At 35.8% G+C, this 26,387-nt stretch overlaps 6 protein-coding genes and 2 non-coding genes across 9 annotated transcripts; 6 read left to right on the top strand and 2 right to left on the bottom strand.

Moving 5' to 3' along the window:
* Positions 1-3,309: 3,309 nt before the first annotated feature.
* LOC108809492 (uncharacterized) lies at positions 3,310-5,261 on the top strand. The gene is made up of 2 exons (XR_008936123.1): positions 3,310-3,836; positions 4,626-5,261. It is a non-coding gene; the product is annotated as an uncharacterized LOC108809492 (transcript).
* Positions 5,262-7,305: 2,044 nt separating this feature from the next.
* Positions 7,306-8,418, top strand: LOC108806051 (uncharacterized). The gene has a single exon (XM_018578074.2). The coding sequence runs from the start codon at positions 7,419-7,421 to the stop codon at positions 8,187-8,189; it is 771 nt and encodes a 256-aa protein (XP_018433576.1). The 5' UTR covers positions 7,306-7,418; the 3' UTR covers positions 8,190-8,418.
* A 1,844-nt stretch (positions 8,419-10,262) lies between these two features.
* LOC108806397 (uncharacterized) lies at positions 10,263-12,456 on the top strand. The gene is made up of 5 exons (XM_018578500.2): positions 10,263-10,426; positions 10,962-11,224; positions 11,305-11,516; positions 11,587-11,854; positions 11,940-12,456. Exons 1-5 carry the CDS (start codon positions 10,384-10,386, stop codon positions 12,282-12,284), a joined length of 1,131 nt encoding a protein of 376 aa, XP_018434002.2. The 5' UTR covers positions 10,263-10,383; the 3' UTR covers positions 12,285-12,456.
* Positions 12,457-12,770: 314 nt separating this feature from the next.
* On the top strand, positions 12,771-12,854 carry TRNAY-GUA (transfer RNA tyrosine (anticodon GUA)). Its single transcript is given in 2 exon segments — positions 12,771-12,807; positions 12,819-12,854. It is a non-coding gene; the product is annotated as a tRNA-Tyr (tRNA).
* A 481-nt stretch (positions 12,855-13,335) lies between these two features.
* On the top strand, positions 13,336-16,253 carry LOC108806406 (protein ABSCISIC ACID-INSENSITIVE 5). Of its 2 annotated transcripts, XM_018578512.2 has the most exons (5): positions 13,336-13,544; positions 14,361-15,501; positions 15,585-15,656; positions 15,742-15,771; positions 15,860-16,253. In XM_018578512.2, exons 2-5 carry the CDS (start codon positions 14,368-14,370, stop codon positions 15,953-15,955), a joined length of 1,332 nt encoding a protein of 443 aa, XP_018434014.2. In that variant the 5' UTR covers positions 13,336-13,544; positions 14,361-14,367; the 3' UTR covers positions 15,956-16,253. The 2 variants fall into 2 exon arrangements, with proteins under 2 accessions (XP_018434014.2, XP_018434015.2); XM_018578513.2 differs by lacking the exon at positions 13,336-13,544 and having other exon boundaries at positions 13,609-15,501.
* A 2,807-nt stretch (positions 16,254-19,060) lies between these two features.
* Positions 19,061-21,190, bottom strand: LOC108806458 (pentatricopeptide repeat-containing protein At2g36240). The gene has a single exon (XM_018578582.2). The coding sequence runs from the start codon at positions 21,121-21,123 to the stop codon at positions 19,639-19,641; it is 1,485 nt and encodes a 494-aa protein (XP_018434084.2). The 5' UTR covers positions 21,124-21,190; the 3' UTR covers positions 19,061-19,638.
* A 567-nt stretch (positions 21,191-21,757) lies between these two features.
* On the top strand, positions 21,758-23,510 carry LOC108813462 (1-(5-phosphoribosyl)-5-[(5-phosphoribosylamino)methylideneamino] imidazole-4-carboxamide isomerase, chloroplastic). Its single transcript, XM_018586026.2, has 8 exons — positions 21,758-21,913; positions 21,994-22,055; positions 22,131-22,338; positions 22,443-22,528; positions 22,605-22,709; positions 22,775-22,908; positions 22,987-23,035; positions 23,153-23,510. Exons 1-8 carry the CDS (start codon positions 21,808-21,810, stop codon positions 23,336-23,338), a joined length of 936 nt encoding a protein of 311 aa, XP_018441528.1. The 5' UTR covers positions 21,758-21,807; the 3' UTR covers positions 23,339-23,510.
* A 160-nt stretch (positions 23,511-23,670) lies between these two features.
* LOC108813463 (uncharacterized) lies at positions 23,671-24,767 on the bottom strand. The gene has a single exon (XM_018586027.2). The coding sequence runs from the start codon at positions 24,700-24,702 to the stop codon at positions 23,935-23,937; it is 768 nt and encodes a 255-aa protein (XP_018441529.1). The 5' UTR covers positions 24,703-24,767; the 3' UTR covers positions 23,671-23,934.
* Positions 24,768-26,387: the final 1,620 nt, after the last annotated feature.

The following is a 26,387-nucleotide window of genomic DNA, read 5'->3' as shown; positions in this document are numbered from 1 at the left end:
CGAATACGACAACATATTTTTTTGAAACTTTGATTAATACAACAACATTCCTTATGAAATTGAGGCATGTTCCACTATGTGATAGGACTTAGAAATAGAGTGTCTAATTGTTTCACTTTTTAAAAATTTAAAGAAATGTTTATCCGAAATCAACCACATTGTAAACAATGAAGAAACTATTCATCGACAGAGTTTGATATCTCTGATGAAAGTTGGAATGTTTTGTAAACATTACATGAAAATATAACTGTTTAGCATTTTTTTCTTAAAAAAATTAGAAAGTGCATAAATGGATTACAATGTGTGAATAATATGTATTTTTCTGTGTTATGTATCAGCTGCAATTAAAAACACTTTATCTCTTAATTAATATTAGATCTTGGTCCGCGAGAAAATATAACATGTATTTAAATATTATATTTTTACTTAATTTTATATTTTTGGGTTTAGCGTAAAATGTATCACCGATATTGGATATCATATAAACAAATCTAACATTTATATAATTAGATTCATGTCTAAGATATATAACGAACAAATTTTTAATATAAAAATACAAAATAGACAATTATAAATTAACATGCTATTTATAAATGATACATCAGTTATAACATTTGTAAAAAAATAAAATGATTATCAAACTTCTATCATATTTAGAACATATAAAAATTAAGATTTAAAATTTTAAGAAAATAAATTGAAAATATAAATTTGATATAAATGATAATAAATTATAAATCAGTTTAAATTTGTGTACATTTAAACCATGTCCGTGCGGATGTTTGTTTTTATTTTATATAAATAAATATTTATTTTTTCTAAGTGGTAATATATATATTTTAAAATTTTAATCATGTTAAATAATTATTTAATCTGACATTTGTAAACATAATAATTTTATAATTTATACTGATTAATTTTATTTTGTCTTATAACTTCTCAATTGTATCACTATCATTTTTATAATATATTTTTGGAATATGATATGTGCATCTGCACAAATATTTTTTTCTTTTTTTGTGGATCAATTTTTAATGATAATGTATTATAAATTATTTTATATACATGATAAATTGATAAATAATTATAGTAGTGCATATATTTTATAATATATTTATACTGGTGAAGAAGAATAATTTGTCCAAAAAAGAACAACGTCGATTGTGGGAGAGAGTGAGACAAATATAACTTATATTGCTATATTAATATTTTCTCTATTTTATTGATGTTCATTATTTTTTATAGTATTGATATGAAATATGTAAATTAAAATATTTATATTAATCTTATTATGAATTTAGTTAGGAAATATTTTATTAATTTTGAAAAAGACATGGAAAAATAGAATCAGGAATAATTATTACTTTATTAACTTTGAAAAAAATAAAAAATACTTAAAAATAGGTTTATTTAATTATTTCAATGGCATAGAGTTATGAATAAATTGTAAGTATAAAGGATAAATTTTTTTTTGAAAACCAAAAAAAAAATATAGATATTACAATACCCATGTATATCATTAGTGCTCCCACCCCACCAAATCTTTATTAACTATTCGTTGTAAGTTTTAAAAGTTAGGAGATGTTATGATAATGTTTCCATGCAATGCAATATGGACGCACTTTATACCTTATGGAGACCCAAAACATAAAAAGAAATAAAGCTCTAAAGGGACGAAATGATGACAAATTATAATGATTAAAAGTGGGAAATATATAGTTTCATACTCACACGATTTAACATACTATAGACCATACGTTTTGATGTCCTGCATATACAACCAACCAATACAATTTTTTTAACTAAAATTCAAAGGTCCTAGTTTATATCACTACTACCAAAACATAAGTAATTGTTGAGCTAAATGCAGACTATATATTTGCTTAGACATTTTAAACTTTAAAGAAAGGCAGTCTGTTCAATTAGCAAAATAATTAAATATTTATTAGTGATGAAGAGAACCAAACCCATTTGGGGGCAGAGATATCATTTCAAATTCTCCTAACTATAACATGTATGACTCACACTCATACACACCTCCCTACTTATTAATTATCATTGCCTTTGATGTAAGCAAGAAGTGCAACCACTATTTAATTTTCAGTTCCATTTTTATTTATTTATAGTTCCATTTCAAGACACACGATAATTAATGGGTTCTAACTTTTGTGTTTGAAACTTTTAAACCATTGCCAATTTGGAACTCTTAGCGCAACAACAACTCATTTTTAATTTTACCTCTATAATAATATTTAGAGGCTAACTCACTCCAACTCATATCTATTTTTGTTTTTAAAATAGAAATTACTTTGTTTTCTTCTATTTATAGGAAAAAAATTGTTTTCTTCTATTTATAGAAAAACATTCAACTATGTTTTACTACTATATTTTACTATATATTTGAAATTTTATATTTTATAGAAATACATTAGAGCAAAATTCTATTTCTATTATAAAATTTCTCTATTTTTGAAATAAAAATAGTAGAATATATTGGACATGATCTTAACGCAACAACACCACACCAACTAATCATTCAATGTTCACAAAGTATGCCTTCGACGATTTCAGAATGTATTCCGTGAATTAAATACGAAATCCAAGAAAATCACAAGATTTGCTAAAGGAAAAAACGTAATTATAAACGTGAAACTGCGATAATCCGTATTATTGTGCAACCAAACGAGGTCCACGAGGGACGATGGTTAGTGAAGCTAAACGATGAAGTGACGAAAGAGCCCATTAAAAGATTAAACAAATCCACCTTGTAATGTAATCTATCTAACCATGTTTACTTTCACACTATGACACACTCATAAACATATAACAGATTTATTGATTCTCTTAACCTCATTCTTCATAATTTCTCTCTTTTTCTTTTCCTTTTAATTATATCGATCTTTATCTAAATAAAAGATGATGAAAGAGGAAAAGGGTCGTGAAGAAAAACAGGACACGAACACCTTCTAACATGTGTTATTATGGCTGATGATGACTAGTGTTGACTAAACCAACATTGACCAAACCGTGTAATGAAAGAAATAAAGAGAGTAATGAAAATGGTCCAAACTAAAAATTAAAATTGAATCATGAATGATGATGGTTCGAACCAATCCCCAATCATCATTGCGAATCTTTAAGAGACGACGGCCTATCTCGCCCCCTCTTCATCATCATAATCATCATTTTCACTCAATAACTCGTTTCAGCCATTCTGTAATTACATTATTACCCTATCTATATATCAAACCAAGCCGGTCTAGATACTAGTACTTGTTTGAAACATTGTGATGACATCTATAAGTTTCTGTTGGCCTATGATGACATCACAAACTGTAAACGTGAATGATTACTTGGCGGGTGAGAAATGAACATGTTATAACGGTTATCTAATACCAAACCAAAATGTGAAGAAGCAAGTAAAAGACGAGAAAGGCCCTACGCTATAGAGAAAATTCAAATGAAGGAAAGAAAGTAAAACCCTCCTCCAAGTACTTTTTTCCTCTAATTTTCTTCTTTATTTTGATCATCATTCACATGACGCAACCCAAATCTTTTTCTCACTTTTGCCTCACAAGTTATTATTAAAGTATTTAGAAAAGAAACAAAAACAAAATATAGAGAGCTGCGAATTCGGCTGCCATGTAAGCATAAACACAACACAAAGCATGATTGTGGTGTCAGGAGACTAGCTTTTGTGGCTCTATATAAGAGACTCTATCTTCGTTTTGTTCTCTTTGTCCCTCTCTACCTTTCTTACAAATCTCTCTCCTTTTACAAATATATAAACACACTTCACTTCCTCTTCACCCCATTCGAACACTCTTTACCTAAAGGTAACCTCTGTCTCTCTCTCTCTCTCTCTCTCTCTCTCTCTCTCTCTCTCTCTCTCTCTCTCTCTCTCTCTCTCTCTCTCTCTCTCTCTCTCTCTCTCTAGCTATACAACTTCCCTCACGTACAAGCAACGTGAATATCATTTACATAACCACCCCAACTATTTTCTTGGTTCTTTATTTTTATATAACAAAGCTTAAAATGTATGGAAAAAACTTAAAGCTTTGTATCCTTTTCTTTGAGACAAAGGCAGCCGAATAAACCCTATTTGTTTGTCTTTTTCAAAAAAAAAATCTGTTTCAAAACTCCCCTTTTTTTAATAAAGATCATTTTGGCTCTGTTTTTGCTTGTACCTGCTTAGTTTTCGTCGTTTTTTATATCTTCTGTAAATGTGATTTGTATTCAAACTTCATCATTATACTTACTGCATCATCATTACTCCATTTTTGTTTTCATTGTTGTGGTGGCTTTATTTTTTTTTTCTACTCTGGAAACCAAAAAGAGTATTGATTAATTCTGTTTGAGCATTTATTTTTATTTACAAGAAAAAATTGACATTTTTGTTGAAAGCGAAATAAATGCAGTCATGACTTTTAACATTTACACCAAAAAAAAAATGCAGTCATGATTTTTGCTTAATGTAATTCCACATTAAACGTGTGAAGCTGCACAACCCATGTGGTGATGTAATGATTTAACCTCAAGTATAATCATAACATATAGCTTTAATAACTCAAATCTTCTTTTCTCTTTTTACATTGCTTGAGACTCTTTTTTTTTGGTTTTGACAGAGCAAGGTTTATCGAAATGGAGAGGCTAAACTCGAAGCTGTACTTGCAAAATTGTTTTATAATAAAGGAGAATGAAAGGTTGAGGAAGAAAGCTCAGATTCTGAACCAGGAGAATCAACAGCTTCTCTTTGAGCTCAAACAGAAGCTCTCCAAAACCAAGAACTCTAGTGGATCAAACCAAGGAAGCAATAACAACATCTCTTCCTCAAGCTCTGCTTCTGGACAGTCTTGATGCAGCAAAACTCTTAGGACAAGAATTGGATTTGCTAAGACTGAAAAATCATCATGACCCTGCTCAATTAGAAGAATCCATCTTTTCGTATTTCTTCTTTTTATCAGTGTAGTGTAAGAAATTAGTAAAGGGTTAGTGGTGTTATTAAGGTTATAAACTAGTTCTTTTGTTGTTTAATTTTATTTTAATTTGTGGGTTCTCTATTTTGTTTACTACAAAAAGGACAAAAGTGTTGTGTCTCTCTGCCTATCTTCTCAGAGGGATATTTCACTTTTGTTTCCATTTATATGTTAATTAGTTGCCCTTTTCATGTGGGGTTTGGTTCTTTAGGATTTGGTGGATTCTGGGACTACATTGTACTACCTTCTGCTCCTCTTAAACAACCAGTATCTTTATTATTTTTATTATTCTTCTACATTTTCCTTTGTTTATCACGGCTTGATAATAAGGTTAGCTAAGTGAGATTTATAACCTCAGCCAGGTTGGTTTCAAAGTAATATGTAACTGATAAGGAAAGTATTAATATTGTAATTCACATGAGGATAAGTATATATTGACAGTAACGATATAAGAAGATACTCAAGTAAAGGGTTCAGTTAAAACATAGGTACTTACTCGTTACTGCTACCATTTTCAATCACGTGATCGGTAGCTCGAGTTGATCTTAAAGTTTCTCTATTGGCGGCTAAACTCACTGGCCGTGACTATATTTCGAGTTTCCTTTTTAAACTTGTACACTTGTACTCACGCTGTCATTTTCTTCTTTTAATTCTCCATAATTAGTTGACAAAAAAGTTTTTTTCCATAATTATATTTTTGTACACCATAACACAAAAATCAAGTGTTTGTGAGAAAATCTGAGAGGGAGAGAGAGACAGCTACGAATCTCGATGATACATAAATAGTCCTCAAAGTAAATCATCATCATCCATCATAAACTCAGACTTGGAAAGTCAACTTTCAGATATAGTATTCTTTCCGTTTCTGAATAAATGTCATTTTTGACATTTTTATTATTAATTACATATTTTTTACCAACAGTATTTGAGATAAATAAAACTATTTATAAAATCTATGCAGTTTGCAATTAATTTTTGTGTAACAAAAAAAATTATAATAAAACTTATTATGATACAGAGGAATATAACTTTCAAAAAAACTATTCTCGTTTGATCATTATCTTCAACATCTCAACACAAGTTAGTACATATGAGTTTGAGTTTCTAATGAGTTAATTCATCTCGACTCAATTATTATATGAGATTTAATAAGTAGATTCAAATTCAAATAATCTAGATCATGAAATAAATGAGGTAATTCACAATCAAATATAAAAAATAAAAATAATTTTAAAATAAACTATAGAATAAATTTATTTTATAATATAATTTAAAATTGAAATATTTAAAATTGAAATATTTAAAATTCAAACGTTAATAGTAAAATACTGAATAGAACCAACACTTAATAATAAATTAAATCAAAGGTAAATCAGTGATCTAAAAATCTATTCAACATAAAAGTTTTGAGATGATTCATCTTCAAAATTTTCATAATCTTCATCTATTCAAATCATAAAAATATATATTCCACATGAGAGTCTTATGAATATCTTGTTTTATATTTAATTTCTAAAGATATATGACATAAAGATTGATATCAATTTAACATTTAGACCAAAAAAAAGATTGATATCAATATTATTTTGTTTTTTATATATTTTTTAAAAATTGGTTTTACATTTTTATTTTAGAAGATAAAAATGATTAATATAGAAATTATAAGTTTTGCTTAAGAAAAATAGAAGTCGTCCATATATAGTATAAAACGACCAATTTTATGAGTTAACTCATGTTTATTAAAAATCGTTTATATATTTGTGATCTAATTTAAATTCAATTATTAAGTTCACTAAACAAATTTTAAAAACATAATTGATGCTCATGAAAATTCAGAGTTGAGTGAACCAACTAATGAAGTATAACTCTCCTGGACACTCATAATTGCAAGGAAGGCAACATCATGTACATTGTTCAATTTCTACAATCATTACTTCTCTATTTGGAAAAGAAAAGAAAAACAGAATAAAAATTCAATGAAGTTCGGATCGGGTGACACCCATTGGGCCTTTACCAAAACTACTTAAAACTTATAAAGACGACACTATAGTAATTTCCTACGAGTAAACTGCTACATAGATCGGCGAAACTACCCTGAGACACCTTCTTCTTTGTAAAATCGTACACGAATATTTCTTTAGCCCAAACTTCGTCAACTGGGCCGATGAGACTCATCGGGCCTTCACATAAAACAATCTAAACTTATAAGGAGGATATTATAGTAATTCCTAGCAGGTGTTACACGACATCATGCCAATGCCGAAGAAGCTTAACTCACGATATCTCGTAACATACAAGTAAATTATTCCTAGATTGACGAAACCACCCTCAGACACCTTCTTCTTTGTTGTATACGAAGTTAACTCTCTATACGCTTCTAACGAAGAAAAAAAAAAACCCGAGCCCTAATTTTCGAAATCCATTCCTGATCTCTCGAAGAAGATGACGAAGGACTTCGCGATTCCACCCGTGGTCTTCCCCTCCGGCGGATCCACATCCAACCCCAACGTCCAGCAACGCCGCTTCCCCGCCGCTCCATTCCAACCTCCACGCCCATCCTCCTCCGCGATCCCTTTCATGTCCTTCGACATCGGATCCGCCGCGGCTTCCTCCGCCGCCCCCGCGGGACCGTTCACCGGGACCTTAAACTCCTCCGCGTCCTTCGGAGGAGGAGGATCGTCCTCCTTCGAGGACGAGGAGCCTCTCCTCGACGAGCTCGGCATCCACCCCGATCAGATCTGGAAGAAGACGAGATCCATCCTCAACCCGTTCCGGATCAACCAGACCGTCCACCACGACTCGGATCTATCGGGGCCGATCTTCCTCTACCTCGCGCTCTGCCTATTCCAGCTCCTCGCCGGGAAGATCCAGTTCGGGGTGATACTCGGGTGGATCGTGGTGTCGTCCATCTTCCTATACGCGGTGTTCAACATGCTCGCGGGGAGGAACGGGAACTTGAACCTGCACACGTGTACGAGTCTGGTTGGGTATTGTTTGCTTCCGGTGGTGATTTTGTCTGCTGTGTCGTTGTTCGTGCCGCAGGGAGCTGGGGCGGTTAGGTTTGTGGTTGCGGGGGTGTTTGTGCTGTGGTCGACGAGGGCTTGCTCGGCGTTGGTTGTGTCTTTGGCTGATGGTGGGGAGGAGCATCGTGGGTTGATCTCGTACGCTTGTTTCTTGATCTATACTCTCTTCTCTCTTCTTGTGATCTTTTGATGATTTTACGAAACATTTGATAGTTTTCTTTTTTTGCTGATTAGTAAGAACGAATGGCATCATAATCTAAAGTTGTTTGGTTTTGTGGTGGTGGGAATAGTGGAGCGATGTGTAAAGGCTTCTCTCTTTTTTTTTTTTCCTGGGAAAACATGGTTAATTTGATTCAGTGTTTGTATCTTTTAAGTGGATTATATTTACAGAGTTTATCAATGTGTTCCCTTTTCTCGTAGATTGTCTTCTTTGATTATACATTTCTGCTTGATACTCTTAGGGTAGTAAGGCTTAGTTGAATGAAAAGTATTGAGGGATACCTCTGGACTGGATTGGTCTTTTCTCCCATTAGGTGTCTGTAAGGAAGTAGAAGGAAATCCCTGAACTGCATTTATTCTTACCTTCCCTAAGAGTATTGCATTAAGCTACATATTGGTCAGCTTAACATCCGCGCAGAGATCAGAATAAAACAGGAGATCTTATCTTAACTTGTGGTTGGTCTGACTGAACATAGGGAGAAGGTTTAGTCTAAAACTTCATAGAATATATAAGAATCTAAAGAGGAGAAAGCCTCATAAAAAACTTAGGTTTTGAGCTAGGAGAAACGAGAAGAAGGGAAGACAAAAAGATGGAGAGAAGAAGGCTGTGTTTATCATTGTTACCTCCGGATGTAACCTCGGATATAGTCTCAAGACTTCCTGCGGAATCTGTTATGTTGTTGTAACACGTATCCGCTAAAGTGTGTAGGGTGTGTGTATACAACCAAAATAGAGAACTTATTTTTTTCTGTTTTCCTCTCGTTCTTAATTACATCAGATTCTAAGTGTTGTAGTTTTCTCTCACTTATATTGATATATTCTTTGATCCCCATCTCTAATCTTAAAGCTTCTCTTTTGTAAGTCATGAGAGCTGATGATCAGACAATCTTTAAGTAGTGGAGGATATGTCCAAATCTAATCAACAACTCATCATGAGGATCAGCATAATAACACATGAATCCCTTAATCCTTCCTCTTGCCAAGAAAGAAGAAACCTCTAAACATTTTACAGCGTACACATCTTCTTGATTTGTTTTCTGTTCGATCTTGATCTACAAACATGCATGCGTTCTACAGATTAGATCTTTCAAAGGATACATTATCATAGCTCTATCTCCAAAGACACTTATGGCCACAAACCGCTTACTTGCCGAAATATGTGGCAAAAGGTTTTTAAGAAACAGAGTATACAGCACTGGCGAGCACAACCTCCCATGGAAACAAGCAGAGGACGAGCAAATAAGTAAAGAAACGAGTGTATACATACCTCCCATAAACGATGTTGAAACCGTCACACATGATGATAGGTAAATCTTTTGAATTTAAATATGAATGCATTGAATTTCAAATGTTCAACGCCAATTCTTGATGAAAATGTAGTCTTTGTTATAATTCATGATTTATTATTATCGAAACTAAATAATTATTTATCGTTATTGTTAGTATAAAAGATTTCATGGTGATGGAGAAGGTACACCTAACACAATTCATTGTAGAAAAGCATATTCATTGGTAAGGTATGTTAATTAAGTTACTAAGTTTAATACTATTAATATTTTATTGGAATTTAGTTATTTAATTAAATTTTAATATTTTAAACTTTTTGAACCAATTATAAACAAACACAAGAGCTATACCCCAACACTCATTTTTTTTCCTCCTATATTTGTGTTACCAAAATTGTTTACTTGTATGTTTATATCTTAGGTACACCAATCAAATATGATTGATTATTTTATTAGTTAATTATTGTACAATCTTTTTATTATAGAATTTGTCACTGGAGTTTACACATGTAAGACAAACCCATGAAACGAACATTACCACCCATTCAACATAAATAGACATATTTGATACTGAATATGTACCAAACTATATTCTTATTTACTGTCTACAAAATTTGTTTAATTGTATGGATGATGGTAACAATTTTTTTTTCTCTCCAAAATCATGCAATAGTAATCAACGGATGACGTGGATTAAACAGATTCACATCTCATTCCTATTACAGTGGGTTAACCAAACAACCAAGAAACGACCAAATCTGCTAAAGTTGAAAGTAAACTTGCGTTTATTAAAAGACCCAAACCTCTCTTCTCTCTCACTTTCCAGCTACTTCTCTCTCTCTCCCCCTCTGTTTCTCTCTGCTTCTCTCTATCTGGCCAATGGCTACTGGATCGACAGATTCCCCTACCTCCCGCTCCTCAGGTTCCATGTCTCCTTCTTCCATTAGATTTCCATTTCTTTTTCTATCAGATAAAGGTTCCAGAATAGGGTCAAGTGATATCAAATGATGATTAAGATTGTTGGATTTAACACGATGCATTTAATGATAGCTTTACTTTATCTGGAAACATGAATGTTCCTTTTATACAAAAGGAATGAAGAAGAATGAAACTGTTTTTAGTAAATCTAACGATGAAGATTTGTTTGATGAAACGTTTTCAAAGAAAAATCGTTTGATGCCTTTTTTTATTTACAGTGGGTCCTGCCCATTTTTTGTGATATTTGATTGATTAGTTTCTTACTTCATCATTTGCCAATTAATTAACACAAAGATATTAGTTTTATATTCCAAGAATATTTGTTTAATGTGACTTATACTCTTAGCTAATAAATGCACATGAGTGAGTTTAATTACTTTGGTCATAATTAAAAGACTTCACTCTTTTTCTTGCCCTTGAAGATACATTTAATATAACAGGAGAAACAATATATGTTTGTCTGAATCTTGGATCTGCAGGTGTTCTCTACAAGCTGCTGGTCGTGTTCTCTGTATGTATAGCTACTTCCACTTATCAAGCACTCCAGCCTCCTACTCCAAAGCTATGCGGCTCTCCCGGTGGTCCATCTATCACAGCCCCAAGAATTAAGCTTAGAGACGGAAGACACTTGGCTTACAAGGAGCATGGTGTTCCTAGAGATGAAGCTGCCCGTAAAATCGTTTTTGTTCATGGATCAGATAGTTGCAGGCACGACAATGCCTTCGCAGCTCTATTATCACCGGTACTACACATCTTCTACTAGTTTCTGTGTCCTTGCAATCAGTCTAGACTTAAAAGAAAAACATATGAATTGTTTTGTAGGATATTAAGGAGGGACTAGGTGTGTATATGGTTTCGTTTGATAGACCTGGTTATGGAGAGAGTGATGCTGACCCAAACCGTACTCCCAAAAGCTTGGCTTTGGATATAGAGGAGCTTGCTGATCAGTTGAGTCTAGGATCTAAGTTCTATGTGATAGGGTACTCTATGGGTGGACAAGCTACATGGGCATGCCTTAAATACATTCCTCACAGGTAAACAACACATTTGTTTAATTATTGAAAGGAATGATTTTGAGATGTGTGTGTGTGTTTGATTCTTTAGGTTAGCTGGAGCAGCACTTGTAACACCAGTGGTGAACTATTGGTGGAAGAGCTTTCCATCAGAGATGTCAAAGGAAGCTTATGACAAACAACCGAGAAACGACCAGTGGGCGGTTCGTGTCGCACACTACGCTCCTTGGCTCACTCATTGGTGGAACTCTCAGAAGTGGTTCCTTGGGTCGAGTGTTGTGACGAGAAACCTCGGTTTGTTGTCTAAATCTGACAAAGAGATCCTCTTCAAGATTGGTGCTGCAGGGAGACCACATGAGGTGTGTAATAATATATAATATATAACATTCTTCATCACTTTCTTCTTATACACGTAACTTGACCTAATCAAAGTTATCTCTACAGGCAGAAATAAGACAGCAAGGAACGCACGAGACGGTGATCCGTGACATGATTGTTGGGTTTGGAAAATGGGAGTTCGATCCAATGGAGCTGGAGAACTTGTTCCCTAACAACGAGGGATCGGTTCACTTGTGGCAGGGAGATGACGACGCTCTTGTCCCTGTGACTTTACAACGTTACGTTGCTAAGAAGCTGCCATGGGTTCGTTACCATGAGATTCCTGGAGCAGGGCATATGTTCCCGCTTTTTCCTGGTATGGTTGATAACATCGTTAAGACGCTCTTAACCAACGAAAGAAGTCAAGAACTAAACAAAAAGACTCATGTTCTTTCTCAGAATGATAGCTGATTTGGTTATGTGACATGATTTGCTATGAATTGTTTTGAAACGGCTAGAGAGATTTCATGAATATCTCAAATTTGTTAGTAGGTCTTTTGATTACTACTAATATACTTCGTTGGTGGTCTTCTTACTTTTTTTTTAGTGTGATTTATTGATGAATACTACTTACTGTTTGTCACACCAATATTCTTCCTACGCTATATAACGTGGAATGTGACCGTAGAAAACAAGGTGAATATATTTGATAGTGTAGTATCAGTTAGACCCCAAGGCCGAAGCTATAGTTAGAGAATGTTTGGCTTCTTGGTAAGCAAAGGTAAAATAACAGTTAATACTGTGAGCCCAAAACTAATTGGACCTTGTTTCTTGAATTTTGTTTTTACTGTTAAGGGCTTGGATTAGAATGTAGACTAACGTTTAATATGCAAGACAATGGCCCAGAATGAACGAATTCTATAATATAAGTAATATAAGAGGCGTTATTATCAGCGTCCGACCTTAGCTCAGTTGGTAGAGCGGAAGACTGTAGTAGTTGCTGTAATCTTTAGGTCGCTGGTTCGATTCCGGCAGGTCGGATTTCTTTTTTCAAAATATATTATCTTTTTTTCTGAACAGTGAATTCATGTGCAACTGCAAGCGGATGTTCGAAACGAAAACTTCTTTTTTTTGGGTTAAGCTCTTACGTGTTGTTCGATATATACTTTTATATCAGTTTCTTAACTAGTAATCCAATTTCCCTCACGTGCTATGCTGACAAAAGAATCCAGAGAGTTTTGACGTAAATAAACATTTTGTAGCAGAGAGTCACACGTGTCAAGCCCAAAGGACGACACTCCAAGAAACAGTAAGACAACACGTGTATCGTACGTGTCGACGTAGCCGAACCGATTCTTTGCCTCTGATCTTGGGCCTGGACCTGGACTTCTCTATGTTTCCATCTCTCTGAAATCTCATTGGTCTAAGAGATAACTTTAGACAAAAGATGTTTAACTTCACGCCACTCTTCGTAGGTCCCACGCGCCACCCTTAACTCACGGTGAATATAAATAAATCATCTAACCTCTTTTACCGCCACCCTAAGCATTTTATCTCTCTCTCTCTTCCCTTTACAACACCAAAACACAAGTTTCTCAGTAAAAAAAACTCTGACGTCTTTGAATCTATGTGAAGAAGAACCTTCAAGAAACAAAAAAAAAGAAGAAGCAATTTCTCAGTGGTGGAGGAACACAGAGCCACCGCTTTTGGGAGACAGATTTAATTTTTCAGGTTATCTTCCAGTTTTATACTTATTTTTATCCTCTAGATCTTGCGGATTTTTCCTTTTTTTTTCTGTCAAAGATCTTGAGGAATATATCTTGGATTAAAAATTGGTTTTATAGAGTAATTATTTAATTAATTTTAGCTAACTGTCTTTGATTTAATAGATTATATATAGCTGTTAATGTTTAGGTGTTTGTTTGCTTTACGGTTCTTCTCTGCGAATAAATAATTAATTGTTTTTATTTATAAGGTAGATAAACATGAAAGAAAGTGGAACTCACACAGTCACACTCTGTAATAATTGTTTTAATTTTAGGATTATATTAGATTAACCTTAAACTAGTATCAACGTTTTTAGATAAATAAACAGGGAAACAAAACATATGTGTTGTCTTCTTGATAAGTTCGGTTAACGAGTGGGGTGGGGAATATTATCCTCTTTGGGAAAGGGAACCTTTATTGAAATGAGAAATTATTAGTTTGTTTATTGCTAAATTTAGTAATCGCATCTCGCTGTCATGATGTTGACCGTTCTTCTTTATTTTCAAGTGGACCGATTTCAAAAGCATAGTTTTTTTAAAAAAATATTAAAACCTTTTTATGTAACATTGAAGTGATTCGAATCTGTATAAACCCCCACTACTTTGCTAGATTTACCCGTTTAAAACTAAAAATACTTTAATTACCAGGCATTTTTTATTTTAAATATAATTCTTTGAGCGTTAGTATAACATAACAAGATTGGTGTATGGTGATTATGTAATAATATGAATATCGTTTTATGTAATATGAGAAAAATTCTTTGATGTTGTTTATCTGCAGTTGGTAAATGGTGAGCAGAGAAACAGAGATGATATCTGAACGAGAAGTAGAGTCATCGACAAGACATAATGGAGGAGCCGGAGGAGGAGGAGGAGAGAATCATCCCTTTTCTTCATTGGGAAGACAATCATCCATCTACTCATTGACACTCGACGAGTTCCAACACGCTCTCTGCGAGAACGGCAAGAACTTCGGATCCATGAACATGGACGAGTTCCTCGTTTCTATTTGGAACGCTGAGGAGAATAACAACAACAACAATCACCAAGCCACGGCCGCAGCAGCTTCACATCCCGTTCCACCGAGTCATAACGGTTTCAACAACAACAATGGTGGAGGTGAGAGCGGCGTCTTTAGTGGTGGTGGTGGTGGTGGTGGTTCTTCAGGTAACCAAGCGGCTAATAAGAGACCAGGGATAGTGAAGCAGCCGAGTCTTCCACGACAAGGCTCGTTGACACTTCCATCTCCGCTTTGTAGGAAGACTGTTGAAGAGGTTTGGTCTGAGATACATAGAGGTGGTGGTAGTGGTGGTGGTGGTGGAGAGAGCAACGGACGTGGTGGTAGTAGTAGCAATGGTCAAAACAATGCTAATAACGGCGGCGGAGGCGGTGAGAGTGCGGCTAGGCAACCAACGTTTGGGGAGATGACGCTCGAGGATTTCTTGGTGAAGGCTGGTGTGGTTAGAGAACATCCAACTAACCCTAAACCTATTCTGAACCCGACTCCGTCTAGTGTTATACCCGCATCTACCCAGCAGCAGCAGCTTTACGGTGTGTTTCCAGGAGGTGGCGATCCTACTTTCGCGGTGGGTGTAGGTGATTACGGTAAAAGGGCAGGAGGAGGAGGAGGAGGGTATCAGCAGGCACCACCGGTTCAGACAGGTGTTTGCTATGGGGGTGGTGGGGGGTTTGGAGCGGGTGGACAGCAAATGGGGATGGTGGGACCGTTAAGCCCGGTGTCGTCAGACGGGATAGGACATGGACAAGTGGATAACATAGGAGGTCAGTATGGAGTTGATATGGGAGGGTTAAGGGGAAGGAAGAGAGTAGTGGATGGTCCGGTGGAGAAAGTAGTGGAGAGAAGGCAGAGGAGGATGATCAAGAACCGCGAGTCTGCTGCGAGGTCCAGAGCAAGAAAGCAGGTTACTAATTGTAATCATACATTTGATGTCTATGAATGTTCATTGCAGCATGAAAAAAAGACTAATGTTTGTTATTGGTGAAGGCATATACTGTGGAGTTAGAAGCAGAACTGAACCAGTTGAAAGAAGAGAACGCACAGCTAAAACATGCATTGGTAATTATTAATCTTTGAAAGACTCAATTCTTTTTTTTTTTGGTAACAATTAGTCTTTATTTATTTTTTGTTTTTGTTTCAACAGGGAGAGTTGGAGAGGAAGAGGAAGCAACAGGTAATATATAGCTTTTGGATTTCTTGGAACCAATATGTACTTTTGTGTCTGAGAAGCAGTACAATCATTGTTCGTTTGATGATTGCAGTATTTTGAGAGTTTGAAGACGAGAGCACAACCTAAAGTTCCCAAAGTGAGCGGGAGATTACGGACATTAATGAGGAACCCGAGTTGCCCTCTCTGAACGAACATACAAACGATAGAAGATGAAGAAGGAAGTTGTCATGATACAGAAAGAGGAAAAACTGATGAGCTTGGTTTGTTTTGTCCTCTTGAGATAATAAAAAATCTTTTACTTTTAGATGCTTTTACGTCTTAGTAGGAAGAGCATAATCTGATCTTCTTTAGTTCTGTTCCTTTGTCAACAAGAAAGTGATTCTCTGTTTTAACGTCATAAGATTATAACACCTGTATTCTGCCACTAGATACTTTACCATCCAACTGTTTCTGTTGGAATTTTAAATGGTTGGTTATTACTTGAATGTGACAACTACTCTTAGTCCAAAAAAATCAGTGATTACTCCTTAGTTAGCACTCAAACCCTCTACTTATATAAAAGAGAAAACGAAACCCTCACCTCTACTTCAAATAACCAAACACGCTCAGATACAACAGAACAAGTGCAGCAGTGGTTACTGCAATAACTAGAACCACAGGAGTAATACAGTGGGAGAGTTTCCCGGATATCACTTTGCAGAACTTGTCAGCTTAGAAGCTTTTTATTTACGTATTTAATTTTCATTTTTCAGTATTTTAAACTTAATAAAATTTTCACTATTATTTTTAACAAAAATATACATTACAAGAATAATCTCAAAAAGTATTATATAAAAAAACTATAGTGTACATGTACAATTTCAATTGATACTTTCTTTTACCAGTGTCTCAAACTATTTGTATCCTAAAATCACAGTGATACTTTTGAGTGGCAATAACAATAAGTCATCATGACTATGAACGTTAATAACAATAACAACAATGTTTAAAGCAAAAAAAAAAACAATAACAACAATGCACAAGTTAAAGAGGTCGTCAGAGATCCGAGTGGAGGGTGAAGTTAAGAGCAACATTATTGACATATATGTGTATGTATATATTGTATATGCCTATATAATGTATGGTTCTTAGCTTTACGAAAAACCCAATCGAAAAGTTCTTAGATAAGAAACTTTCGGTTTGATTTTTCGGTCGGTCGGTTTAAAAGCTATGGCTCTGTTCGTCGTCTATTTCTCCGCTCTCTCTCTCATCTTGAATCTTGATTCTCTGTGCAGAATGAAAAAAAGTAAGCTTTTTTTTTCTTCTCTCCTTTCGTTTTTGGTTAGCATTTTGTTGATAATTTTCTTCTTCTTCTTCGCGGCGCAGAAAGGATGACGATGCTTTTTCCCGATAACGACTGAGACGACGTGGCGGTTGATTGCCTGGCGAGACTACCGATTCAACACCACCGGATCGCCGGTTTGACTTCAAATGGTATTGATTCCGTTCTTGGATCGGAAATTCTCTTCCAGAGGCGATCAGAAGAAGGTCTAAAAGAGCCGATTGTTTTGCTCTGTTTAAGCGACAACGAGGCAACTAACCCTAGGCATACTTGGTTTAGTTTGGGGAAGAAACCTGAGAAGACCACTGTTTCTTCAGGGTTCTGGCTGATGAAATTACCCATGGCAGATTCTTTTCCGGACATTCCAAGATGACCAGTGTTGGATCCAACATATACTTGTTCAATCCAAAGGTATTATTATAAAACATCTTTAGAGCTTGCTTGTGTTCTCAATTACCATTTCAATAATTTTATTGTTGTTTGTTCCCACGTTTACTCTGAGTTGACATCTCTGGATTGTGGAACACGTGCTAGAACAAGACTTTACCTTTGAGACATGGCCCGAGAAAGATGGAGACTAGCTTTCTCTTTGCACTTAAACACATCATCTTTATTCTTGGCGGGCAACTTGATGGTTCATGTATGTGTCAGTCTTAAAATGTTTTATTTTAAAGAAAAATAATAATATTGATGTTGTTTTTTATTTGATCAAAAAAAATAATATTGATGTTGTTTTAGTTTGAAAACTTTCTATGCAATGAGATTGTTCTATTATATTAAATCTAACACAAAATGTACAAATATTGCATGTGGTAATCTTATTATGTTTTAGGTCTTATATGTTTATTCATATGACCAGTCAAGTCAACCATGAAATAATCGGCAACCCAAATTCATCTGCAAACGACACAGCAAAAATAAAAATGACTCCAGTGACAAAGATTTTTTCAAAACTGACATTGCTTAGTATAGATAAGGAATGAGATAAGAGTAAAGTGAATCATTTACTAGTTTAGTGTGTAAACTTAAATGTTTCTAGACAACACAAATTAATCTCATCTTTCCATGAACAAGAAAAACTACAGTTTTTTCGATTAAAAACTCTAAATCAAAGGCGAACACTGAAGATTTTCTCTACAAACGTAACAAAAGTGAACTTCCTTGTCTGAAAATTGATCTTCTCCTCGGTTGTCTTCTAGTTCTCCAAGAGTAAACTTCACAAACCTTCAGACATTGATGTTTTCAGCGAGATAGCCACTGTTCCTTGACCGAAACACTATATGCTCAAGCAATTCCAATTCTCGAAAGCCTTTTCTGAGATCCTCCATTCAACAATCTTTTCATATATGTTCTCTGGAAAGATGACCGTTTCTTTGCATTTCAATCTTTTTTTCTTTCTGGTTTTATCTCCTCTGGAATATTATATCTCAATCAATGCATATTCAAAATCAGTCTTGCAGTTTACTTCTATCAGAACTCCACATTGTGACAGCGACAAGCTATATGTCGATATATCACTTTGATCTAGTTTACAAATACAATACAAGTAGCCGAAGAACAAACGCGAGACTGTCACTGGTTAGACGGTTAGATTAACCGCACTTGTGTCTTTGAAAAGGGAGAACAACATATTGCCCCCTCGTAACTATCATTTAACATTGTATCTCCACCAAACTATGATCTAGTGTTAAATCTCTCCAAATCAAAAGTTATAAATTTATTTCTCCATAAATCGAAAATTGCAAATCTATTGATTCATGAATCTATAGTTCCACATAAACTATGGTTTAGTTGGTTTATTGCTAATCAAATGATTTTTAACCGGTTAAACCAAAATAAAATCTAATTTTAAATAAAACCAGACCCATAAACGATCCGACTCATTTTTTTTTCATCTTCTTCACCCGACTCACGTTTTAAAAAGAAAAAAAAATTCTACTTCTTCATAGAATTCACAAGACTTGTGGTTCAAAAAAAAAAATCACAACTTATAAAGAACACACTCAAATATGTGAAGCGAATCTATATCAAAGTCAAGTACGATTGCAATCCATTAAATCACTCTATGGTTTCTCTAAATAGTTCATGTAACTCTCTGTATATATATGTATGTGCTCTGCACAAGATACAATATAATTTGAAGCTTCTTTATTAAACAGAGTCTGGTCTACAAAAGGAAGTTCAGAGGAACAGTCTGGTTCGGTCGATAACGTCAGAGAAGTTTTTGAGAAATACACGGAGGGTGATGCTCACATGTAGCCGGAGCAGCTACTGAAGCTCATTGCCGCCGACGAAGAATGAAGAAGAGAAACAGGTCTCAAGGAGCAGAGAAGATCATTGACGAGATTATCTGAATATGGGATTGATCTAACAAAGAAAGCTTACGACTTTTAGATTCATGGATAAATAAGTTTACAATTTTCAATTTGTGGACAAATAAATTTATAACTTTAGATTTAGAGAAATTTAGCACTAGGTTATAGTTTGGTAGAACTAGAGATATAATACTATATATAGTAGTTATGAGGGGAAATATAGGTCGTTGTCCCCTATGAAAATTTTCCAGCGGTGGACAAACCATCCATCAATCTATTATACGTAAAGATATCAGGCAACATGTCTTTATCCAACATCTCGTTCACCAAAACCTCTCCTTCCTTCCTTCTCCCTTCTTTCGAGAACCCCGAAACCAAAACACGGTACGTCGTCTCATCGGCCTCAAACCCTTTGCTCGTCGCCAACACTCTCAACCTGTTTGCATCCATCGAACGACCAGAATCACATAGATCCCGAATAAGCAAGTTAAACGTCACACTATCAGGAACCACGCCTACATTCATCATCATCATCTTCTCCACAAACTCCGCCGCTTTCTCCGCTCTCCCTGATCTCCTCAACCCTTCCACGAGCGTAGTACAAGCAATCAAACACGGAGTCGTCCCACCATCATCACTCTTCCACACCTCCTCCACAATCTCCACCGCTCTATCCACCTTCTTCTCTCTACAAAGCCTCTCAACCAAACCACCGTAATCAAACCCTTTAGGTAAAACCCTCTTCGCAGTCAGATCCATCACCAACGCCGAAGCATCATCAACCAAACCTTCTCTACACAACCCATCAACAAGAATCTCGCAAGTAGCTTGAGAGAGTCCACAACCTAGCTCAATCATCTCGTAAGCCATTCTAACACCTTCCTCAACCTTCCCTTTCCCGAAAAAACCTCTTATAATAGTATTAAAACTAACCACATTAGGCTCACAACCTCTCTCCTTCATCTCCCTAAACACACCCAACGCCATCTCAAACTCACCGCTCTTACAATAACCGTTAATAAGTATGTTGAACGTAAACACATCAAGCTTCACTCTCTCCTTCCCCATCCTCTTATAAAACGCTAAAGCTTTCTCCATATCACCACGACCCTTCTTCACATACCCATTCAACACGGTGTTGTAAACTCCAACGTTAGGCTTCCCGTCGATTAGCCTCTTCATGGTCTCGAACCCTGACAGAGCGTGATCCATCTTCCCGGCTCTGCAGAAGGAATCGAGGGCGGAGCGGAAGAGAGGCTCGAGCTTCGGGCAAGAGAAGATCCCATCGGAGCATGGGCAGGGGTTGGCGGCGACGAAGGAGAGGAGACGGCGGAGATCGGAGAAACGGTGCGTGGAGGAGAGGGAGGACGACATCCAGAGGAAGGAGTGGTGGTCGTGGCGGAAGGCGTCGAGGGTGGAGGCCCAGTTGAAGACGGCGAAGTCGTGGTGGGCGAAGAGAGGGTGGTGGCGGAGGGTGGAGCGGAGGAATCGGGTTAGGGATTGGGGGGTTAGGGTTTGGTGGTGGGGGAGGTTGGTTTCGAGGAAGGTGAGGAAGCGGGAGTGATGTGGAGATGGAGAGAGAGTGAGAGTGTTGTTGTTGGGAGGTTTTGGTGGAGGGTTGGGTAGTCTGTAGATCTCAGGTGGCGGCGGGATTAGAGGGGAAGGGAGGTTGGTGGAGTTGGAGACGAGGTTGATGACCTTCTTCTTGTTCCATCGCATCACGCTCTGTGTTTGTTTGTCGGAGAAACCTTTCGCTTCCAGTTTTGATCAAACCATCTCTAGTTATTGATAAAGTCATAAAACCTGAATTTAAACCGGAATTTCTAAGTTGGGTATGGTACTAAAGGTGTTCGGTTCAATTTAGGTCTATTATTTTGGGTGGTTTGAATATAAAATGTTTATTATTCATCTTAAAACCAAGAAAAAAATACATTTAAAACGGTTCAGATAGTTTTTTTAATTTGGATAACAAAACTAAAAATGTTAATACTCAAAAAAAGTAAGTAAGTAACATACGATTTTTAATTATTCAGTTTTTTCATAATCTGAATAAAAAAATTGTATTAGATTATGGAATAACTCATGTAATAAAATATTGAATCATTCAAATTATTTTGATATTATAATTTCAGTTGATTTGAATTGTTTATTTTTAGTATAGTTTTAGATACTTTTACTAATTGTAATTATAAAAACGAGATATCGGTTTCGGTTCAATTTTAGATATAAGCATGGAAAAAAAACAATTACATATAACTATTCAGTTTGGTTTGGCCCGGTTCCTTCTATTTTAATTAGGTTTAGTATTTTTTGGTTCGGTTGATTTACCTAAATAATAGAACCAGAAAAGCCATAGAGATATTCTTCTTCACCTACTACCTGGATTGTTCATCTGTTCCAAATATGAGAACTTGGAGCTCTCACTTGTACTCCAATCATGGTATCTCTTCTTTCCAGAAAAACCAGAGCCTCAAACTCTCCGGACCACTGTTTTCCATCAAGACAAAACGTACGACCTGTTCCAGAGTTTCACTTCTTTTACACAGCTTCCCAAATCTCTGTAATGAATCTTTGATTTATGTATTGTAGGACCCTCGAGGGTACAAGTCATATCCGCTGTTCAGTTCCGACCTTGCATCGACATCCACAAGGTATTGAAAGCTGAATCCTTTTATTTTTTTATAAAACTCAATGCTTTATGTAAGATCATATCATTGTTCTTGAAGGGGAAAGTGAAACAAATAGTTGGATCCACACTAAGCGACTTAAAAGAAGACGGTCCGGTTCTCGTGACGAACTTCGAATCAGACAAATCTGCGGAAGAGTATGCAAACATGTACAAAGAAGATGGACTCACAGGTGGTCATGTTATCATGCTCGGAGCAGACCCTTTAAGCCAATCTGCAGCTCTTGGAGCTTTACATGCTTATCCCGGTAATGCCTTTTGGGGGTGTGGGTTTTGTTTCTTACTGTTTGGTTTGAAAATCTAATGAATGTGTCGTGTGTGAATGAATGAATTACAAGACGATGAATTCTAGGCGGTTTGCAGGTTGGAGGTGGGATCAGTTCTGAGAATTGTTTGAGTTATATAGAGGAGGGAGCAAGTCATGTTATTGTCACTTCGGTATTTAGCTCTTTTTAAACGTGTTTATCATTAGGGGATTGTGTTAGTGGTAATCATTGATGTTTTTTTTTTTCAGTATGTGTTTAACAATGGGAAGCTTGATCTTGAGAGACTGAAAGATCTTGTGAAGATTGTTGGGAAAGAAAGATTGATATTGGACCTTAGCTGCTGCAGAAAGAAGGTAATTGATTCGCTGACATGTTTTGGATGTTCTTATTATGAAACGATCTTTGTTTTCCTGCACAGGATGGAAGATATGCGATTGTTACTGATCGGTGGCAGAAGTTCAGCGACGTCTTGCTTGATGAGAAATCGTTGGAGTTTCTTGGAGGTTTTGCAGATGAGTTTCTGGTGCATGGTGTTGATGTTGAAGGAAAGAAGTAAGCGTTGTGCTTTGATCAGTGTCTTTAGAGTTGAGTCAGTGTGTAACTGATCATAATACTTTTGTTCTTCTCAAGGCTAGGGATTGATGAAGAGCTTGTTGCATTCCTTGGCAACTATTCTCCGGTGAGTAAACACACACACATTGACGTGCTAGAAAGTCAAAGAGTATTGATTCAAAGTTTGATGTATATTTTAGCTTTTGGATTATTGGATCTTAGATGTGGTTTTGACTTTTGACAGATTCCAGTAACTTATGCGGGAGGCGTGACAGTGATGGGTGATGTGGAGAGGATTAAAGAAGCAGGGAAGGGACGTGTGGATGTAACAGTGGGAAGTGCCTTGGACATTTTTGGTGGTAATCTGCCTTACAAACATGTTGTTGCTTGGCATCACCAGCAACAAGAACCCTCTTCAGCACTCCCCTAAAAACCTCATTTTTCTGTCTTTTGCTTTGTTTTATTTGTCCAATATTAATAATTTTCAACTTCATCTATTGTGAAAGAGTCAAAAAAGCCAATAGATGTTGAATTTTGTTTTCATGGATTGCTACATTGCTAATTTGACTTTCTTCGTTCGAATAACATTGAAATTTACAATCCGAATCAAACTACTATAAGAGAAAAAAGGATTTTGCTACATTGCTAATTTGACTCTTTTTCACGAATTTTTATTTCACTGGATTGCTAAAAATTGCTAGTTAGGGATTCACCGCTGATAAATTCACTTTTGAAATAAAAAATACTAGACTTTTGCATAAATACACACAAAAGAAAATCTACTTTAATGACTGAATGCAAAACAAAGCCTCCATATAAACAATATACAAAACAGAACATTAGCACACAGTGTGGTGGGTAGCATTCACACCGCCTACGCGGGTGCCGTGTTCCTCAAAACCGTTAACCACTCGCCACGTCAGCGCCAACGACTTTTCAAAAAAAACACACAACCAGAACGCTAAAAAACAGGTCCCACCAAAACCAGGACAAAGACAACCAATCACTAAAACATTACACTTTTTGTCAATATCCACCCAACAAATCCCCTCTTCTTCCAGAAGCAAACCGGTTCATCCCACCCAAACCGGGAACCACCGGTTCAACCTCTTCCACCGGAAGCCGGCTCCTGATGTCGTCACGTGGTGCCATGACCGGCGTCGTGTGGGTCCCATCTTTGCAGCCGCCTTTGCTCCTGAAGATGGCTCTGAAACTCGCCATAAACCCCGGTTTCTTGACCCGGTTCGCCTTCTCCGGTCGAACCGATTTCTGACGGCGCATGCGTCGGCTTCTTTCTCGTCTGGACCTCACCCTACCGGTGCAAGAGACTTTAGGAGAAGAAGGCTCGAGCTGCGAAGGATCCGACTTCATTCTCGACCCGACCCGTTTCAAGAAGACTCTGTTATTCTTTTCCTTTTTTCCGCCGTTTCTCCGCTGCTTCGCTTCTTTTAGACAAGTGTTCTGCGGCTTCGGCAAACCGATGATGGACGCTTTGGAGCTGAGTAGAAACCGCTGAGAGCTGGGGTTCGAGTTGGGGTTGGAGTTGATATGTGCTGAGCTTCCTCTCTGTGATTCTTTGCGGTCGAAGAAGGCGTTGTCGGTGAGCCACTCGAGCTGAGCATCTTTGGTTATGTAATAAGACTCCGGTGGAAAATCAGTCGGACTAGCGGAGGAGTTTTTGTAGTAAGCGATGGCGTCCGGGTCGTCGACGTAGGTTGACTCGCATGCGATCTTCCGGTCGGAACCACCGGCGCATACTGAAGAAACAAAAGCTTCAAGATCCACTTGAGGCATTGAGCTTGTAGAGACTAGAGAGAGAGAGAGGTATTGTTTTTTAAAGCTTTAATAAGATGTGAAGAGACGATAGATGAGAATGGGTCCTTTTATATTTACGGGAAAAGAAAAAGGGAAAAACACGAAAGGCTCTTCTTCAGATTATTTTTTTGTCTTCTTATTAAAAGTATTTTTCTTGAGAAACCTGGGGGCCGTAATGTCGACGGAAAAATACAATAAACAAAAACACAATTAAGTAAAAGATAATTAGTGTTTAGATGACAAGATAAAAAATTTCTAACAATCACCATAATTATTAAAATAATTCTTTTAATGATCTATTTTTTGTCTAAGGAAAATTCTGATTTTATCTCATTTTTGTACCATTGTTTACCTTCGTTGTAGAGATATTTCATAAATATCTCAAGTCATTAGTTGGATTAGGGCTGGGCAAAAAATCCGAACCCGAAAAACCGAACCGAACCCGATCCGAAAAAGTAGCACCGAAACCGAACTGAAATTGATTAAATATCCGAACGGGTTCAAAATTCCGGTATTTAAAGAACCAAAACCGAACCCGATCCGAACCAAAATATTTTGGGTACCCGAATGTATCCGAAATAAATTTATATACTTAAATATATACATTATTTTTATATATAATGTATATTAAAAAATTTAAAAATATATAAGATACCTTTAAGTTTTCCATAATACTCGCAAATAGTCAAAAGTAAATGTTTAAAATAGTTAAAGTATACTGAAAACACCAAAATAGTTAAATATCTATTGATTCTCTATCCAAATATTCAAAGAAAACCAATTTATATGTTAAATTAAGGTATTTTGACATATATGTTATGAAAATTTATATGTAATATATTATCTTTCTTATAGATTTTGAAATTTAAAGTATATAATGAATTTTGAAAATTTGAAAACATTTTAAATGGGTTATCCGAACTCGAACCGAACCCGCAAAGATCTGAACCGAACCCAAACCAAAATTTAGAAATATCCGAATGGGGCTGAAATCTTTGATCCCGTAAACCCAAAACCCGAATGGACTGAACCGAAACCCGAATGGGTACCCGAACGCCCAGTCCTAAGTTGGATTGTAAAAGCTAAATAAATAAATTTAATTTAATATAGTTTTAAAATTATATGTTTTTGAATTCTAACTTTTTATAAAAAAGTCAATTTTAAAAAATATTAAAATTCCTTTTGAAACTATTTAAAATTTTAAATTTTTATTTACTTATTTTAAATATCCTAAATCACAACTCTCAAATCTAAACCCTAAGTTTAGATTAGTTAACTCTAATCAAGGGTATATGTGTGTATTTATTTTTGATAAAAATAGTCTTATAAAATTTATTTTTGATTAATTAGAAACACAATTGTCTTTTTCCTATTCAAAAATAAAGATAAATGTGGTTTAAGTAAGTAAATATGGTATTAAAATGAGGTGTTTAGATCATTTCCCCTTGATAAACACTTTTGTCTATTTAGTGACAGCTAACCTTAAGGCTAAAGTGTTTTTTTCTTATCAAGGTAATGTTTATGATCATCAATTTTATTCAAATCGCTCTTGTAGTTCACTACTGCTTATGTTCTTTTGGAAAGATGAAAAAGTTAGGGATGCAAAAAAACAAGCAAAACAATGTTCACGGTTTCTACCAAACGTATCTCTCCTTCCACAAAGA

Source organism: Raphanus sativus, chromosome 6, assembly GCF_000801105.2.
Source record: "Raphanus sativus cultivar WK10039 chromosome 6, ASM80110v3, whole genome shotgun sequence".
NCBI classification, from domain to species: Eukaryota; Viridiplantae; Streptophyta; class Magnoliopsida; order Brassicales; family Brassicaceae; genus Raphanus; species Raphanus sativus.
This window is presented reverse-complemented; position numbering and strand designations above follow the sequence as displayed.

Coding starts and splice junctions, on each gene's coding strand:
- LOC108813463 (XM_018586027.2), bottom strand. CDS start 24,702: ATGCCTCAAGTGGATCTTGAAGCTTTTGTTTCTTCAGTATGCGCCGGT.
- LOC108806406 (XM_018578512.2), top strand. CDS start 14,368: ATGGTGAGCAGAGAAACAGAGATGATATCTGAACGAGAAGTAGAGTCA. Junction 15,502..15,584: donor GGTCCAGAGCAAGAAAGCAG/GTTACTAATTGT, acceptor TTATTGGTGAAG/GCATATACTGTGGAGTTAGA. Junction 15,657..15,741: donor CACAGCTAAAACATGCATTG/GTAATTATTAAT, acceptor TTGTTTCAACAG/GGAGAGTTGGAGAGGAAGAG.
- LOC108813462 (XM_018586026.2), top strand. CDS start 21,808: ATGAGAACTTGGAGCTCTCACTTGTACTCCAATCATGGTATCTCTTCT. Junction 21,914..21,993: donor GTTTTCCATCAAGACAAAAC/GTACGACCTGTT, acceptor TATGTATTGTAG/GACCCTCGAGGGTACAAGTC. Junction 22,056..22,130: donor CTTGCATCGACATCCACAAG/GTATTGAAAGCT, acceptor TTGTTCTTGAAG/GGGAAAGTGAAACAAATAGT.
- LOC108806051 (XM_018578074.2), top strand. CDS start 7,419: ATGACGAAGGACTTCGCGATTCCACCCGTGGTCTTCCCCTCCGGCGGA.
- LOC108806397 (XM_018578500.2), top strand. CDS start 10,384: ATGGCTACTGGATCGACAGATTCCCCTACCTCCCGCTCCTCAG. Junction 10,427..10,961: donor CCCTACCTCCCGCTCCTCAG/GTTCCATGTCTC, acceptor TTGGATCTGCAG/GTGTTCTCTACAAGCTGCTG. Junction 11,517..11,586: donor CTTAAATACATTCCTCACAG/GTAAACAACACA, acceptor TTGATTCTTTAG/GTTAGCTGGAGCAGCACTTG.
- LOC108806458 (XM_018578582.2), bottom strand. CDS start 21,123: ATGCGATGGAACAAGAAGAAGGTCATCAACCTCGTCTCCAACTCCACC.